This window comes from Thalassophryne amazonica, chromosome 1, assembly GCF_902500255.1.
Source record: "Thalassophryne amazonica chromosome 1, fThaAma1.1, whole genome shotgun sequence".
Taxonomy (NCBI): domain Eukaryota; kingdom Metazoa; phylum Chordata; class Actinopteri; order Batrachoidiformes; family Batrachoididae; genus Thalassophryne; species Thalassophryne amazonica.
The window spans coordinates 160,072,100-160,089,079 of NC_047103.1; the positions used below are offsets into that span (position 1 = coordinate 160,072,100).

Genomic DNA, 16,980 nt, shown 5'->3' on the forward strand with positions numbered 1-16,980 from the left:
TGAGCTTCCCTGAGACGGTTTCTGACAGTTTGTGCAGAAATTCTTTGGTTATGCAAACCGTTTGTTCCAGCAGCTGTCCGAGTGGCTGGTCTCAGACGATCTTGGAGGTGAACATGCTGGACGTGGAGGTCCTGGGCTGGTGTGGTTACACGTGGTCTGCGGTTGTGAGGCTGGTTGGATGTACTGCCAAATTCTCTGAAACGCCTTTGGAGATGGCTTATGGTAGAGAAATGAACATTCAATACACGAGCAACAGCTCTGGTTGACATTCCTGCTGTCAGCATGCCAATTGCACGCTCCCTCAAATCTTGCGACATCTGTGGCATTGTGCTGTGTGATAAAACTGCACCTTTCAGAGTGGCCTTTTATTGTGGACAGTCTAAGGCACACCTGTGCACTAATCATGGTGTCTAATCAGCATCTTGGTATGGCACACCTGTGAGGTGGGATGGATTATCTCAGCAAAGGAGAAGTGCTCACTATCACAGATTTCGACTGGTTTGTGAACAATATTTGAGGGAAATGGTGATATTGTGTATGTGGAAAAAGTTTTAGATCTTTGAGTTCATCTCATACAAAATGGGAGCAAAACCAAAAGTGTTGCGTTTATATTTTTGTTGAGTATATGATGCACAAGATTTACACAACTAATACCTATGTACTAAGAGGCAACTGTATGTGTGTATATCTCCCTATTATGTCCAAAAGGCACCTCGGAATTGAGCCAAACGTGGCACATATATGCTTTGACATACGAGGAGTGACATACTGTAGGCTATAGAGCACTTTAGTAGTAGTAGTAGTAGTAGTAGTTCAGGGGAGAGACACTTTTGTGCTACATCACATTAACCATATAGAAATTATGGTCATTTTGTACACAATCCCTCCAAAGTCATTGGCAATTGGACAAACTAAATATAAGGATTCATGTTAAGTCTCAGAACCCCAATGATGCTCTCCTGTATTCTTGTACATCTCTTTTGTGCAACAGACAAAAGTTGCACTGTGCACACTTTCTCCAATCACAGGCACAGAGAAATATAACTTTTTCAAAGTTGTCAGAGATGTCTTGGTGGTTTCCCTCACTTGTCTCCTTGCATCCTTGCAGTGACTCACCTTTTGAGACCTGCCAACTCCAGACCGTACTGGTTAACTGTAATGGCATGACTTTTTTCTATACTGTAATATAGGGGATTGGTGTATCTGTGCCATTCTGCCATGTACCATTTGATCACCTCATCACCAAATATTTCAAATCTACAGCATGAAATTTAAATAAAAACAAACATGGAAGGCAGAAATGGCAGTAACCTCTTGCTTATTAGAATTATTATTGGGGAAAAAATGTAAATATCACAATTTGTCAAGTCTTTTCTGGTAATTGAAGACAGAATATTAATTCGTCTGTCACACTGTAATCAAGTGTAAATGTAATCCACCTACAGTTAGTCATATCTAGAGGCAACATGGATACAAGAAGCAACATTGGAATTAATGAGGAAATCAACAGTGAACAGATGGATCGAGAGAAGAAACAAATGGCCATCTAAAGCCAGCAGCAATTAAAGTGGAAGTTACCAAACTGGATGTCATTCAACATTTAATCTTTCATACAAAAAATCAGATGCCACACATAAAAATAAAATAAAAAAATCAGTGTGAAATCATACTTTTCTACCGCAGAGCGTTTCTGAGACTTGGACTGGTAGTTCAATGCCATCTTGGTTTCCATGCCAGTGTAGATGGCAACAGCTACAGAGAGAGAAAGATGAAATTTCATATAAACTTTAATAAAATATGCCAGTGGGGCCCTGCAGATATTGAACACATAAGACCCAAGAACTGAGCTCTGAGGAACCCCACATCATGTTTTTGTTATTTGAAATGTCTAATGTATTACCTGAGGCAGGTTCCCAAAATACAAGAATTTTCCTTATGGATAAGGTAACAAATTTAAAATTGCCTCATCAACAAATATTTTCAAAGATTGCTCACGTTTTCACATTTCCAAAACATCACAGCAAGGGCATGATCATAATCATTGAGAGTTTGTTTTTTTTAAAGTCAGTTCCTCACAGTGTTGAATATGCTTTTGAAAAAGTTTTATATTTTATGATTTATTATACTATAAAAACAGGATACATCCAGCATAAATGTTAAATGTTCACAATAGGGTAAAATGCTTGGCATTCCTTCTGAAATGTACAATCAAAAGTGCTTAATTTGATTCTTTTCTTTAATCAAGTTTTTTGTAACATCTTAAATTACAATACAATGTACTTTTTTAATTTTTATTATTTAAACTTTATTTAACCAGGTTAGTCCCATTAAGCTCAATAGTTCTTTTACAAGGGCGACCTGACCAAGAGGGCAGCAGCATGGTTACATTAAAAACAATAAAATACCCCCCCCCCCCAAAAAATAATAATAATAATAATAATAACAATAACTTGGCGATAATGCTCATTTTAAGATGTTTTTGGAAAATGGGATCCAGGTTTTACTTTGTTAAACAAGCATGATTTATATTTTATATAAGTTTTATTTTATTACATTCTTAAACATTTTAATGATATTACCATAGATGTACTCAGTGTTTTTAAGTGTAGCTCCACGAAGCAGCAGATTTTCTGATCCTAATGGCCTATATAAAAAAAAACTTCAGTTAAACATTTCATATATAATGAGATATTGCTTCATTTATTTTCTTCCTTAACTGGTCTAATTAAAACAGTGTAATAACATTCACAAGAGAATCTGGCCCAACATTATGGAGAAATTTATAAGCTAATCAGCATAACTATTAAAGAAAAAGAGGGTTTTAAACAGTTTTATCATATTTAATCACACGTCCAAGGAAATAAGAATTAAAGGAATAGAATATCTCCCAGTGCCTTTACTAAACTAGCTCAATTTAAGAAACAATAATATGTTAAACTGCTGCATGAGTACTTTGGTAGATTGAGTTTCAGTTACCGAGCCACTGCCTCGTTGTCCATGTAGCTGTTAATTCGGCCCACAAATCTATTTGGGACAAAGATCACAGGAAAGACGTGTTTCAGACATTTGTTTGTGGCTTTAGGGAGCGTGTTTGAGCGTTGTACTGACTTGTAAAGGTCGGGCTGTGGTTGTTCACACTCTATAACCGCCTGGATGGAGTCCAACTCCTTCTCTGTGCTGTAGGCCTTTGTGTCCTGAACTGCATAGTAAGTCTGAGATGAAAAGAGGATAGAAATATGGCAAATAAGGAGAGGCGGGAGGATAAACAGGAATAGGACAGTTAGAAAAAGAAGGTTGATAACAGGAACAGGAAGAGAAGTAAATATAAAAAACAGGAAACAGAAAAGTGAACAAGTTAGGTGCCATTCAAGACTTTTTGATAAATAAGAAGGACCTGCATGATGAAGCCCCATTGTCTTTACTTGAGTAATGTATCTCCTGGTTGAATAAAGTCAGTGATAGTGTGTTGTTGATGCTCAGCATTGGCCTTAATGGGTGTTAAGACCCATGTTTTCCTTCACATAACTTTACCAGGCCTTGGCCTTGGTGTTGGAAACCTCAGCCTTGAAGGTTCAAACTATTGTTCTACTCGAGAAAATTGAAGGCATTTTCAAGGCATATGGAATTTTGCCATTTTTAAATACAATTTAGGTATCTAAACAACCTGTACAGTACACAGTAGTATTTTTAACTTTAAACACCTGCTGTTCTTAAAGTTAATCATATAATTTATACATGTTAGATATAAACATCTGTATTCTTTGTGTCCTTTTTTGTGTGAATTCTCCATCTTTCTACAAGTATCACTGGTTGTCTCCCCCCCCCCCCCCCCCCCTTCCCCCGACCCTTCTTGAATTTATGCATTTATGTCTTGGCTTTGGCCTTGAGCTTTCAAGCTTTGACCTCGGGAGATCAAGCCTTTGGGTTTGGGCCTCGATTACAATACTGGCACACACCTTGTGGCTGCTCTCTCCGTCCAGACTGGCCGTAGTCACGTAGCAGGTACCATCCTCTCGTGATGTGGAAAGCAGAATGAGGTCACAGGGAAAAATCTCATCTTCTTTTACTAAGACGACATCTCCAACCTAAGACAGGAAAAAAAAATGCAAACAGTTGACGCAAAACAAAATCTACATTTCCTTTGCAGAATTTCAGAATACTTCATGTTGACTTCAAATCTTAGTAGTTGTTTGTATGTATTTGCCTATAAGCTGCAGTTCTGCTTGCAGCCCTGCTCTCACTTTGACAGATATGTATCCCAGAGGGTCATGACAAAGTTGATTGCTCCTTGTCTTGAATTTGGACTGCATATCCTGTCTACTAAGCAAACTCAAATTCAGCTTCTTTGACACTAGACTTAAGAACTGTGCAAATCTGCTGACTTTTATTCCACATAACTGGTCAGTTTTGTGATTATTCAAATGTTGTTGCTTGGAGGACAGAAAAGAGGTGAACACTGGGAGATGCAGGGGAGGAGCAGGCGTTTGTGCAATCTCAAATCAAGTTTCTTTAAATAACTTTTTTAAATGATTTGACTGTAGTCGTTGTGAGGTCTACACGGTTACATTTAAATTTATATTTGTCAGATTTTTCAGCTTTATTGTCCAGTTTGACACATTTATTGGAAAATAATCAAATGTAGTAAGTTACAGTGCAGCTGCAAAGTATTCACAGCGCTTCACTCTTTCCACGATTTTATGTTAGTCTTATTCCAAAATGGATGAAATTATTTTTTTCCTTCAAAATTCTATACACAATACCACATAATGACAATGCAAAAAACCTTTTTTTTTTTTAGATTTTTTTTTTATTTATTAAAAATAAAAAACTAAAATCACATGTACATAAGTATTCACAGTCTTTGCTATGAAGCTCAAAACTGAGCTCAGGTCTCTCCTGTTTCCACTGATCATCTTTGAAATGTTTCTCCAGCTTATTTGGAGTCCACCTGAGGTCAATTCAGTTGATTGAACATGATTTGGAAAGACACACAACTGTTTGATTATAAGGTCCCACAGTTGTCAGTGAATGTCAGAGCGCAAACCAAGCATGAAGTCAAAGGAATTGTCTGTAGACCTCCAAGACAGGATTGTATTGAGGCACAAATCGGGGGAAGGGCAAAGAAACATTTTTGCTGCTTTAAAGGTCTCAATGAGCACAGTGACCTCCAACATCTGTAAATGGAAAAAGTTCCGATCCACCAAGACTCTTCATAGAGCTGGCTGCCCATCAAAACTGAGCGATTGGGGGAGAATGGCCTTTGTCACGGAGGTGACCAAGAACCCGATGGTCACTCTGTCAGAGGTCCAGCATTCCTCTGTGGAGAGAGGACAGCCTTCCAGAAAGACACCCATCTCTGTACCAACAGGCCTGTATGGTAGAGTGGCCAGACTGAAGCCCCTCCTTAGTAAAAGGCGCCTGGCAGCCCACCTGGAGTTTGCCAAAAGGCACCCGAAGGACTCTCAGACCATGAGAAATAAAATTCTGATGAGACAAAGATTGATCTCTTTGGCGTGAATGCCAGGTGTCACATTTGGAGGAAACCAGGCACCATCCCTACAGTGAAGCATGGTGGTGGCAGCATCATGCTGTGGGGATACTTTCTGGATGCTATATTACTCTGAAGTAATTAAAATAGTTAAACTACTTATTACATCTTTAACACAGTAACTACTAGTAACCTGTAATCTATTACATTTCAACAGTGAACTTCCCAACACCGGCAAAAATAACCATAGCATACCCATGGTATAACTTTAGCCCAACCTCGGTTCATCTGAATAAACCTCAGGTGATATTATAGCATGTATGATTTTTTTTTTCTGTATTTCTCTGTTTAGACAGCAGTCACAGGGCCGTTGATGGTGTAACAGAGGTGTTCAATTCTTTTGCATGTTCAGTTAATTAAGTGAAGCTAGTGAGCTGTGGAAGAAGCAGCAAAATATGAAAAATATGCAAAACCACTGATTCCCAGAAACATGACGAAGAACCACTGTTAAATGTAAACCTAAACACAGAGACTCACCCTGAGTTTACGACTTTGTTTGCGGACTACTTTTCCATGCTGCACCACATGGACAGGATAGTGGTTGACTGCATTGTCTGCTTTATGTCTTAACCAGTCCTCGTAACCCTGGCAGAGAGTGAGAGAGGTGTAAAACATATTACCATATACATGTATGTGTGCAGGTTCCAAGAGATCAAATATATAGAGCAAATTTAATATAATAGTAATAATAATATATAATAATAATATATGTTATCACGTATAACATTGCAGGTTAAGTTTTATGTACATGAGAATACACATCCCAAGCTGTCAGTTTTCGTTTTGTTTCATGTTTGCATCATATCACATGTGTATGAAGATGGTCAACTTGTGTGCAGCTGTGGGTTATGGAAATGGAGGTAATGGGGATCAAGGAAAATCATTCCTTCACTTGCTGCTGATTGATACAAACTAAGAAAAACAGACAGAGCAAATGTTAAAAAGACAACCTGGACAGGATAACCTCAAACCAGGCTTGGCATTTCCACCAGACTAGCCTAATTTAGACTTCATGAATGACAGACGTAGTACAGTATTTATTCCCTCTAACCTCATTAGTGTAGCTGGGCAAGTACACAAATGGTGAAATCAAAAAGTTCTGAAAAAGATTTCCTTAGAGAATTTTGTAAGCCTTTATTTCCTTCATGGGAAAAGACCAGGTAATTGGGCAGCGCAGTCTCGTTTGAGGGCGGGTGCTAAAGAGGTAAAATATGATGCATCTGATGTAATTTCTCTACTTCTGGGGACAGAAACATCTTAGTCTTAGTCAGCTTTATTGTCATTTCTACAATACATCACAGACATATTGAGAACTGAAATACCTGATCTCTGGACTCCCTGACCTCACAAAAGAAGGTATTAAAGAAATATAATAACAAAGTATAAGTATCAAGTGTAGAAATATAATAACAAAGTATAAGTATAAGTATCAAGTGTAGAAATATAATAACAAAGTATAAGTATCAAGTGTAGAATTGTAAACAAACAAATACTTGTAGTGCAAAGTGGCAGGACAACATTCAGCAGCAATGGATATGTGCAAATTCCATGACCAGAGCAAGAATATATACAGTTGTTGATCATTGTGCAGAGAGTATTGTATGTATGTATGTAAACATGGCACTTTCTCTGAGTTTTTGGGCAAATTACAGGCAAACAAAGTGACAATGCAAAGAAAAACTGACAATGTGGCAGAAAGTGGACAAGTGTTGCGGTTTGTTTATGACCAGGGCTCAAACGTGTTGAGGCGGTTGTGCAGGTTTAGAGAACACAGCTACTCTGGCTAGCTGTGTAGGCTAACACTTACTGACACAACCTCTCCCATTTGCCTTGTCTTCAATTCTCCATTGAGAACTGCCAAAAACTGCACTTTTCGCGACTACTTCTATGATTGCAGCCGAAAACGAAACAGTACACCATTTTCCCATTAGAATTGACGCTGTTTGTGGGAAGAGACTAATACCCGGGCGGAGTGTGGGAGTGTCAGCACAAACCATTTGGAGGATGGGGCTTTCAGCAAAAACCATTTTAAACCGGCACGCCTTAAACCGGCAGGTCCGCTAGGTGACAGCGAGTATGCTTTTAAGTTTACCGAGCCGGGCTGAATGGTTTGTGCTGAAACTCCCACACTCCACCCGGGGATTCTGCCGTGTTCATGCCGGCCGTCCCCAGATGTGGTCAAATCCTGTGATACCACATAGGGGTTCAAATGAAACTGTGTTGCCCCATTGATGTTGCCCAAGTACAATTTTTCTGGCCATGCTGCTATGTCTGCTACAATCAGGAAAGGATCCAAGCGACTGATACATACAGTGGTGGGCACAGCTAACCAAAAAAGTTAGATGTTAGTTAGCTGGTTAAACCACCAAAAACGTTATCGGAAGCTACAGCTAACCGCTAACTGATAACTTTCAGTATGGTCTCCGGTACACTCTCAGCTACTAACAAGCCGATTGTAAGTTTAAACACCACCAATGCTTCTGATTAAGTGAAAGGTGATCACAAACCCAAACACAGCCAATGAGTCAACACTTCTGTCTCTGTGCGCCCTCCCCACTGCTGTAGGGAAGCGTCATTTACTTTGACAGCATACAGTGCTCCAGCTGTGATGCAGACTTCTTGAAAAGGAAAGCAGGTTTGACTTATGGTTTTGATTTATAAATCAAATTAATCCGGATAGAATAACTACATTAATGTCAACTCTTAAACAAAGTGAAAAATAACACATATCTGTTCATTTTTGAATAATGCACTAATTCTGAAGATTTGCACATTAACACACAGATGCCCAAAGGGATTATGGGTAAACTGAGCATCCACGCATACTGATTGGTTGACTAATTCATTCTATGTAAAAACCAACACAAGTGAATGTAATGTAACGTGTGTGTTGGTGTTTACAAAGAAATGTATTTTTGTAAAATATGTAATTTTTTCATTTGTTAAAAAAAGACATTTGCAAAACCGAAACATCTGTTAAATTGAGATTCAGGTTGACAACCATGTGATATATCTGGGTGCCAGTAGATGGCAGTGTTCTGATGGTGCGACAGCCTTACACAGGTTACTTCCCCAGCCCAGGCTGGTACCCATTTATAGCAGAGTGGACTGTGAGAAAGCAGATGAAGTGTCTTGGTCAAGGACACAGACCGATGGCATGAATGGCACTCAAAGCCAGGTCTGCGTTTTGGTGGCCCAGGTCCTTAATCACCGAGCCACCTGCTCTAATGTTGTGTCATTATGTTATGTCAATGGGAAGTATCTATAATGCAAAAGGAAAAGTACTGGTCAAATCAGAGTGACAATATTTTGGTCTCACCTGTTTAATGGCAGTGACGGTGATGACAAAGAAGAGAGGTAGTCCACTGGTGACGGGACTGGTTGGAGTGTCAATAATCAACTGAGGAGGAGGAACATTAATATGAAGAATCTTGTGGAAAAATGAATAACTATTTAACTTTGTGAGTCCGTGACAGCATACTACTGAGTCAGGTTATTCTGGACTCCGAGTGGAGAGAGCCAGTCTAACCATCAGCTCTTCATCAAAACTAGTGACATTCAGCTTTCTCCTACATAACAGTTAGTTTAGGGAGCACAATACATCACGCACTGTAAAAACTGCAAAGCTCTATAAAAAGGTATCCTGTCCCACATATCGAATGCACAGTGACACGATCTGTGGGGCGAGTAACAACATTTATTAAAGGGGAATGTGGCTGCAAAGGGAAATCTTTTGAAAGGTCCTAAGGAGTTTCTAGGATCTCAGGTTTGGTTAGTTGTTAAGATAAAACATGAAATCCAGCTGACTAAGCTGGTAGGTTTCCAATTGGGTGTGGGAAAAATATTTCAAAGCCAGTGCTAATCCTTCAAAATAAAAGCCCAAGATGGAGCACAATCACACAGTAGCATCTGTCTAATGGAGTCGATTCAAGTTAAGTCTTTGGGAAATTTGTTCCCAGCCATCATTCGCCATCTTCAAATTTATAGCAGTGATTCCCAAAGTGCGGGGCCCCGGCATGCCATGATGGCAGTGCAGGCGGGCCTTCAGAGGGCATTAAAATGTTAAACTTTAAAATTACCCAAACCTATTTATGATTTTTAAAATGTAATCAGAAGTAATAAAACAAAGTCATTGATCTAACCCATTTTAACATAAGAAAATATTTAAATTAAGTCTTGTGTCAATCAAAAGTGTTTTTAAAGTCTTGGATGGGCCTCAAAGAATTTTCAGTTTTCAAAGTGAGCCGTGATGTTATGATTGGGAATAGCTGTTTTAGAGGAATAATTTGAATTTTTTTTTTTTTAGCTCTTTTATGAGGATTTGCCCCAGACTTTGTTGTTGTTTGACTTTCAGCTTTTCCAGTTTGTTCAGGGTTGCCACAGAGGATCCTGCACAGAACCACATCAGGATTTGGCACTAGTTTTATGCCAAATGCTCTTCCTGATGCAACTCCAGTCTCACCTGGAGAAACAACCACAACCCCTGGTCTTCCTAGGTCCTAGGAGGTTTCCCAACAACACACTTAATGTCTTTGTATTATACCATATCTGATCATTTCACTAAGAACATTTTCAAAAATAAAAATCCCAAATCACAGAAGCCTGTTTTAGTGATGAATGAAAGGCTCGTACCTGAACCAGGAAGATAATGAGAAAATAAAAGTTGGCAACTCTTCTGAACTGCTCAAACATATTCTTGGGGATGAAATTCCAAAATGTGTACTGCAAACAAACGATGAAAAAACACACTTTAAGTTCTCTGTGCATTAATGATTGTGGACTGAAAATTAATGTTCTGAGACAGTAGTGCACCTTTGGAAAAACTGTACATTTATTTCACTTACCTTGGAGGAAATTATTCTGTTGTCTGGGAACCTTTGGGGTATGTAGGCCTCCGTTCCTGGAGGAGGCTCCTTGTGTCCAATGTAAACAGTCCTGCTGTCAACCCAGTTCTCCTCACCAGCACACTGCAGAAAAACATAAATCACACCAGTGAGTGTACAAGAGGCAGCTACAACTGTTTTCCAGTTTCTGTGGATCTAATAAAACTCAAGTTCCTTTCAGATCCAGCATTCATCTGAACTATAGATGTCCCAATCAGATTTTTTGCCCCTAATTCAGAACAGTCTTTTAATATAGCTTATCTGCCAAAATGAGTCCCGATCACATACTTGGATTGTGATAGATATTAGAACTGTACAGAATACACTGGCAGCACATTAAAGTCAATAAAGTGCTTCTATTTGACAATTCAACTTCACTGCAATACATTCACAAAAACAAGCTTCAATCCAGGCTGCTGCTTAATTTATTCATTATTTATTTTTTACAAAATAACACTTTTTATGTGCCTCGTCATTACCACTTAGTGGTGCAGTATAGTAGTAAAACAAGAATACCCAGAAATGATTCAATGAACAATGTTTTAGTTGTAAAATTACATTAATCCTTTATTATAATTATTATTAGTAGTAGTAGTAGTAGTAGTAGCAGCAGTAGTACAATCCCAATGGATAAATCCACTCTAGCAGCAGTAGTACAATCCCAATGGATACATACACAAACACACACACATTTTTAACAGCTTATCCAGGATTGGGTAGTGGGGGCAACAGTTCCAGCGGGGGATCCCAAACTTCCCTTTCCCGGGCCACATTAACCACCTTTGACTGTGGTATACTGATTCGTTCCCAGGCCAGTGTGGACATATAATCTCTCCACCCAGTCCTGAGTCTTACCCAGGGTCTCATTCCAGCTGGACGTGCCTGGAACACCTCCCTAGGGACCCACACAGCAAATAGATCCGGGCCGGATGTAGTCCAACATCTGGTACCAATCCTGAAAACAGATCCGGTCCAGACAGTTTTTGCACCCTGGCCCAGATCCAGCACGGCTCCGCTTTACAGTTCTGGAACAGATCCGGACCAGATCTGAACTGGATCTGCAAAAGACCAACCGTTTACAGACCATATCTGGCATGGATCTGGGGCAGATGTGGACCGCATCACAGCACCGTGGCAGGAACAACTTTTACAGGGGTAAGTTCCGTGGATCAGAGGAAACTGATTTGTATCTATAACACACAGATCAGTGTCCCTGGACTTATAAAACTTGATTGTCGTAAAGAAACAAACCGCTTTGCAATAAGCATTTAAAAAAGCGTCAGTGACAATCACGATTACAGAGTACAGAGTTTATAACCGCTAATGGATAGTTTCTACCGAGTGCAGATAAAATTGCTTATCGTTATGCCCCATGTTCCCGCCACAGTGCTGTGATGCGGACCACATCTGTCCCAGATCCGTGCCAGATATGGTCTGTAAATGGTTGGTGTTTTGTGGATCCAGTTCAGATCTGGACTGGATCTGTTCCAGAACTGTAAACAGAGCCGTGCCGGATCTGGGCCAGGGTGCAAAAACTGTCTGGACCGGATCTGTTTTCAGGATTGGCACCAGATGTTGGACTACATCTGGCCCGGATCTATTTGCTGTCTGGGGAGGCATCCAAGGGGCATCCTTACTGGATGTGCCCCTCCTTTCAATGCGAAGGAGCAGAGGCTCTACTCCGAGCCCCTCACGAATGACGAGGCTTTTGTTTTGGACACAGATCATGCCCCATCACTTAACAACAGGTACTGTAAGCAGAGTTACTAATTAATCAACTTCATCAATGGTGACAGAATCTTAGTTTAAGATGCTTCAACATATAACTGGCAAAAAGTCATTTGGTTGGGGGGGTGGGGGGGATTTCTCCATTTGGAATAATGATTCACACTTTGAAACACTCATCTTGCTAAAACACACACACATGCACAACATGTGACTGTTCTCAGATATTTTACAGGCTTAGAAAGAATGAATAACTTCTCAGTGAATGAAGGCTTTGTTACCATGGATACAAGGACATGCATGTGACTCTGACAGGAATGTTGAACCCACAAACACACACAGACTGATAAGATGCCTGAAAGCTGATGCCTGCAGGATGGGTCACGATTTTGTTGCTCTTCAGTAATTTAAAAAAAGTGATGAGTAATATCAACCTGTACTTAAAAATGAACAGTGGAAGTGATTCGTATCATTCGACTTTTACTCTGTAAGCTGGGGTTTGGTCTTAGTTTTGATGCCCTGGTAGAAGCTGCTCCCTGACCATGTCTTACCTCACAAAGCAGCACCTTTGTCATTAAACACAACCAGTGCTACACAAAGATTTTTCCATTCAATGTGACGGCCTACATTGTTTGTCAGTAACAGTCTGTTTTTAAATTAGGTTTTTAAAGTGGGACACCTTCAAAACAACAGATCACCTCAACATTAATGGCATGACAAGATTTTTTTTGTTTTGTTTTGAAAGCCTTCAACAATTCAGTTTTCCCATCTGAAGTTTTGATGCTCAGTGTTTTGTTTTCATGTCTGAATTGTCAGTGAATGACAGATTTTCAAAATGACCCAACCAAAGATTACTGCAGTAAAGAGGACAGTAAGTCCCTTTGGTTGTTCACTTGTGTTCACTCAGGGCCATCACAGCAGGTCCGAAGTGGATCTGTATGTTGATTTTCCACACATTTTACACCGGAGACCCTTCCTGACTCAAATCCATATTATACAGAGAACAGGTAGGGGTGGGTTTCAGTGTGGGAACCTTTCGCATTGAAAACAAGCACACTTAACTGCTTGGCCACCACCACCGCCCTGCAGTGTTAAGGATCAAATGCATTATTCCATTACCTTTTAATTTTGTCATAAAAATTTGAAGAAACAAGAACTGATTTAATACATACCACATGATACAGTAGTGTTCAGAATAATAGTAGTGCTATGTGACTAAAAAGATTAATCCAGGTTTTGAGTATATTTCTTGTTGTTACATGGGAAACAAGGTACCAGTAGATTCAGTAGATTCTCACAAATCCAACAAGACCAAGCATTCATGATATGCACACTCTTAAGGCTATGAAATTAGGCTATTAGTATAAAAAAGTAGAAAAGTGGGTGTTCACAATAATAGTATCATCTGCTGTTGACGCTACAAACTCAAAACTATTATGTTCAAACTGCTTTTTTAGCAATCCTGTGAATCACTAAACTAGTATTTAGTTGTATAACCACAGTTTTTCATGATTTTTTCACATCTGCAAGGCATTCATTTTGTTGGTTTGGAACCAAGATTTTGCTCATTTACTAGTGTGCTTGGGGTCATTGTCTTGTTGAAACATCCATTTCAATGGCATGTCCTCTTCAGCGTAAGGCAACATGACCTCTTCAAGTATTTTGACATATCCAAACTGATCCATGATACCTGGTATGCAATATATAGGCCCAACACCATAGTAGGAGAAACATGCCCATATCATGATGCTTGCACCACCATGCTTCACTGTCTTCACTCTGAACTGTGGCTTGAATTCAGAGTTTGGGGGTCGTCTCACAAACTGTCTGCAGCCCTTGGACCCAAAAAGAACAATTTTACTCTCATCAGTCCACAAAATATTCCTCTATTTCTCTTTAGGCCAGTTGATGTGTTCTTTGGCAAATTGTAACCTCTTCTGCCCGTCTTTTATTTAACAGAGGGACTTTGCGGGGGACTCTTGCAAATAAATTAGCTTCACACAGGCGTCTTCTAACTGTCACAGTACTTACAAGTAACTCCAGACTGTCTTTGATCATCCTGGAGCTGATCAATGGGTGAGCCTTTGCCATTCCGGTTATTCTTCTATCCATTTTGATGGTTGTTTTCCGTTTTCCTCCACGCGTCTGTTTTATTTATTTATTTTTTGTCCATTTTAAAGCATTGGAGATCATTGTAGATGAACAGCCTATAATTTTTTGCACCTGCGTATAAGTTTTCCCCTCTCCAATCAACTTTTTAATCAAACTACGCTGTTCTTGTGAACAATGTCTTGAACGTCCCATTTTCCTCAGGCTTTCAAAGAGAAAAGCATGTTCAACAGGTGCTGGCTTCATCCTTAAATAGGGGACACCTGATTCACACCTGTTTGTTCCACAAAATTGATAAACTCACTGACTGAATGCCACACTACTATTATTGTGAACACCCCCTTTTCTACTTTTTTTTTTTTTTACTAATAGCCCAATTTCATAGCCTTAAGAGTGTGCATATCATGATTGCTTTGTCTTGTTGGATTTGTGAGAATCTAATGGTACCTTGTTTCCCATGTAACAATAAGAAATATACTCAGAACCTGGATTAATCTTTTTAGTCACATAGCACTATTATTATTCTGAACACTACTGTATATGCCAATACACCATGTCAACATCTCATGGAACCTCAGCCGTTGTGGACTAGAGATGCCTGGGAAGAACTTACGGCTTAATGAGGTCTCTGGACAGAGGTGTTTGATGATGCTGATATCTTTGCAGGACAACAAAGGTTCACATCTTCAACGTTCTGGTGTTTCCATTCATAATTGTGGTTATCAGTCATGGACACCAACCAGTGACATAAGGTGACAACTAGATGGCTTTGATACTTGGTCTGTCTGAAGTAACTTTGGGTACCGCTTAGATGACTTTGGCAAACTACTTGCACTGTGAGGAAATATTGCCTACAACATTTATGGTCATGTGGCACATTTCTCTGCATGATCCTTTGCACAGGCGCCTCAGTGCTGAAGACCTCAGAAACTGGGCAAGTCCAAGCAGAGTTGTAGTCTTACACACCTCTCTGCAGCTTCTCTCCCCCTGCCATCCCCTCATTACCCCATCCCCGTAGAGACGGTGCCTGCTCCCAGACTACCAATAACCAGCAAAAATCTATTTAAGCATAAAAATTCAAAAAGAAAAAATAATATAGCACCTTCAACTGCACCACAGACTAAAACAGTTAAATGTGGTCTGTTAAACATTAGGTCTCTCTCTTCTAAGTCCCTGTTAGTAAATGATATAATAATTGATCAACATATTGATTTATTCTGCCTTACAGAAACCTGGTTACAGCAGGATGAATATGTTAGTTTAAATGAGTCAACACCCCCGAGTCACACTAACTGTCAGAATGCTCGTAGCATGGGCCGGGGTGGAGGATTAGCAGCAATCTTCCATTCCAGCTTATTAATTAATCAAAAACCCAGACAGAGCTTTAATTCATTTGAAAGCTTGTCTCTTAGTCTTGTCCATCCAAATTGGAAGTCCCAAAAACCAGTTTTATTTGTTATTATCTATCGTCCACCTGGTCGTTACTGTGAGTTTCTCTGTGAATTTTCAGACCTTTTGTCTGACTTAGTGCTTAGCTCAGATAAGATAATTATAGTGGGCGATTTTAACATCCACACAGATGCTGAGAATGACAGCCTCAACACTGCATTTAATCTATTATTAGACTCTATTGGCTTTGCTCAAAAAGTAAATGAGTCCACCCACCACTTTAATCATATCTTAGATCTTGTTCTGACTTATGGTATGGAAATAGAAGACTTAACAGTATTCCCTGAAAACTCCCTTCTGTCTGATCATTTCTTAATAACATTTACATTTACTCTGATGGACTACCCAGCAGTGGGGAATAAGTTTCATTACACTAGAAGTCTTTCAGAAAGCGCTGTAACTAGGTTTAAGGATATGATTCCTTCTTTATGTTCTCTAATGCCATATACCAACACAGTGCAGAGTAGCTACCTAAACTCTGTATGTGAGATAGAGTATCTCGTCAATAGTTTTACATCCTCATTGAAGACAACTTTGGATGCTGTAGCTCCTCTGAAAAAGAGAGCTTTAAATCAGAAGTGTCTGACTCCGTGGTATAACTCACAAACTCGTAGCTTAAAGCAGATAACCCGTAAGTTGGAGAGGAAATGGCGTCTCACTAATTTAGAAGATCTTCACTTAGCCTGGAAAAAGAGTCTGTTGCTCTATAAAAAAGCCCTCCGTAAAGCTAGGACATCTTTCTACTCATCACTAATTGAAGAAAATAAGAACAACCCCAGGTTTCTTTTCAGCACTGTAGCCAGGCTAACAAAGAGTCAGAGCTCTATTGAGCTGAGTATTCCATTAACTTTAACTAGTAATGACTTCATGACTTTCTTTGCTAACAAAATTTTAACTATTAGAGAAAAAATTACTCATAACCATCCCAAAGACGTATCGTTATCTTTGGCTGCTTTCAGTGATGCCGGTATTTGGTTAGACTCTTTCTCTCCGATTGTTCTGTCTGAGTTATTTTCATTAGTTACTTCATCCAAACCATCAACATGTTTATTAGACCTCATTCCTACCAGGCTGCTCAAGGAAGCCCTACCATTATTTAATGCTTTGATCTTAAATATGATCAATCTATCTTTGTTAGTTGGCTATGTACCACAGTCTTTTAAGGTGGCAGTAATTACACCATTACTTAAAAAGCCATCACTTGACCCAGCTATCTTAGCTAATTATAGGCCAATCTCCAACCTTCCTTTTCTCTCAAAAATTCTT

At 39.4% G+C, this 16,980-nt stretch overlaps 1 protein-coding gene across 7 annotated transcripts in view; it reads right to left on the reverse strand.

Moving 5' to 3' along the window:
- atp11a (ATPase phospholipid transporting 11A) overlaps window positions 1–16,980 on the reverse strand; it is a 129,286-nt gene that overhangs the window by 42,551 nt on the left and 69,755 nt on the right. For all 7 annotated transcript variants that reach the window (XM_034177574.1, XM_034177582.1, XM_034177559.1 and 4 more), the window contains exons 2-10: window positions 10,393–10,515; window positions 10,181–10,270; window positions 8,868–8,948; window positions 6,026–6,133; window positions 3,957–4,085; window positions 3,109–3,212; window positions 2,977–3,024; window positions 2,580–2,644; window positions 1,671–1,752 (exon numbers count right to left, since the gene is read on the reverse strand). In XM_034177574.1, coding sequence (XP_034033465.1) covers window positions 1,671–1,752; window positions 2,580–2,644; window positions 2,977–3,024; window positions 3,109–3,212; window positions 3,957–4,085; window positions 6,026–6,133; window positions 8,868–8,948; window positions 10,181–10,270; window positions 10,393–10,515 — 830 coding nt within the window. The remainder of the gene's footprint in view (window positions 1–1,670; window positions 1,753–2,579; window positions 2,645–2,976; window positions 3,025–3,108; window positions 3,213–3,956; window positions 4,086–6,025; window positions 6,134–8,867; window positions 8,949–10,180; window positions 10,271–10,392; window positions 10,516–16,980) is intronic.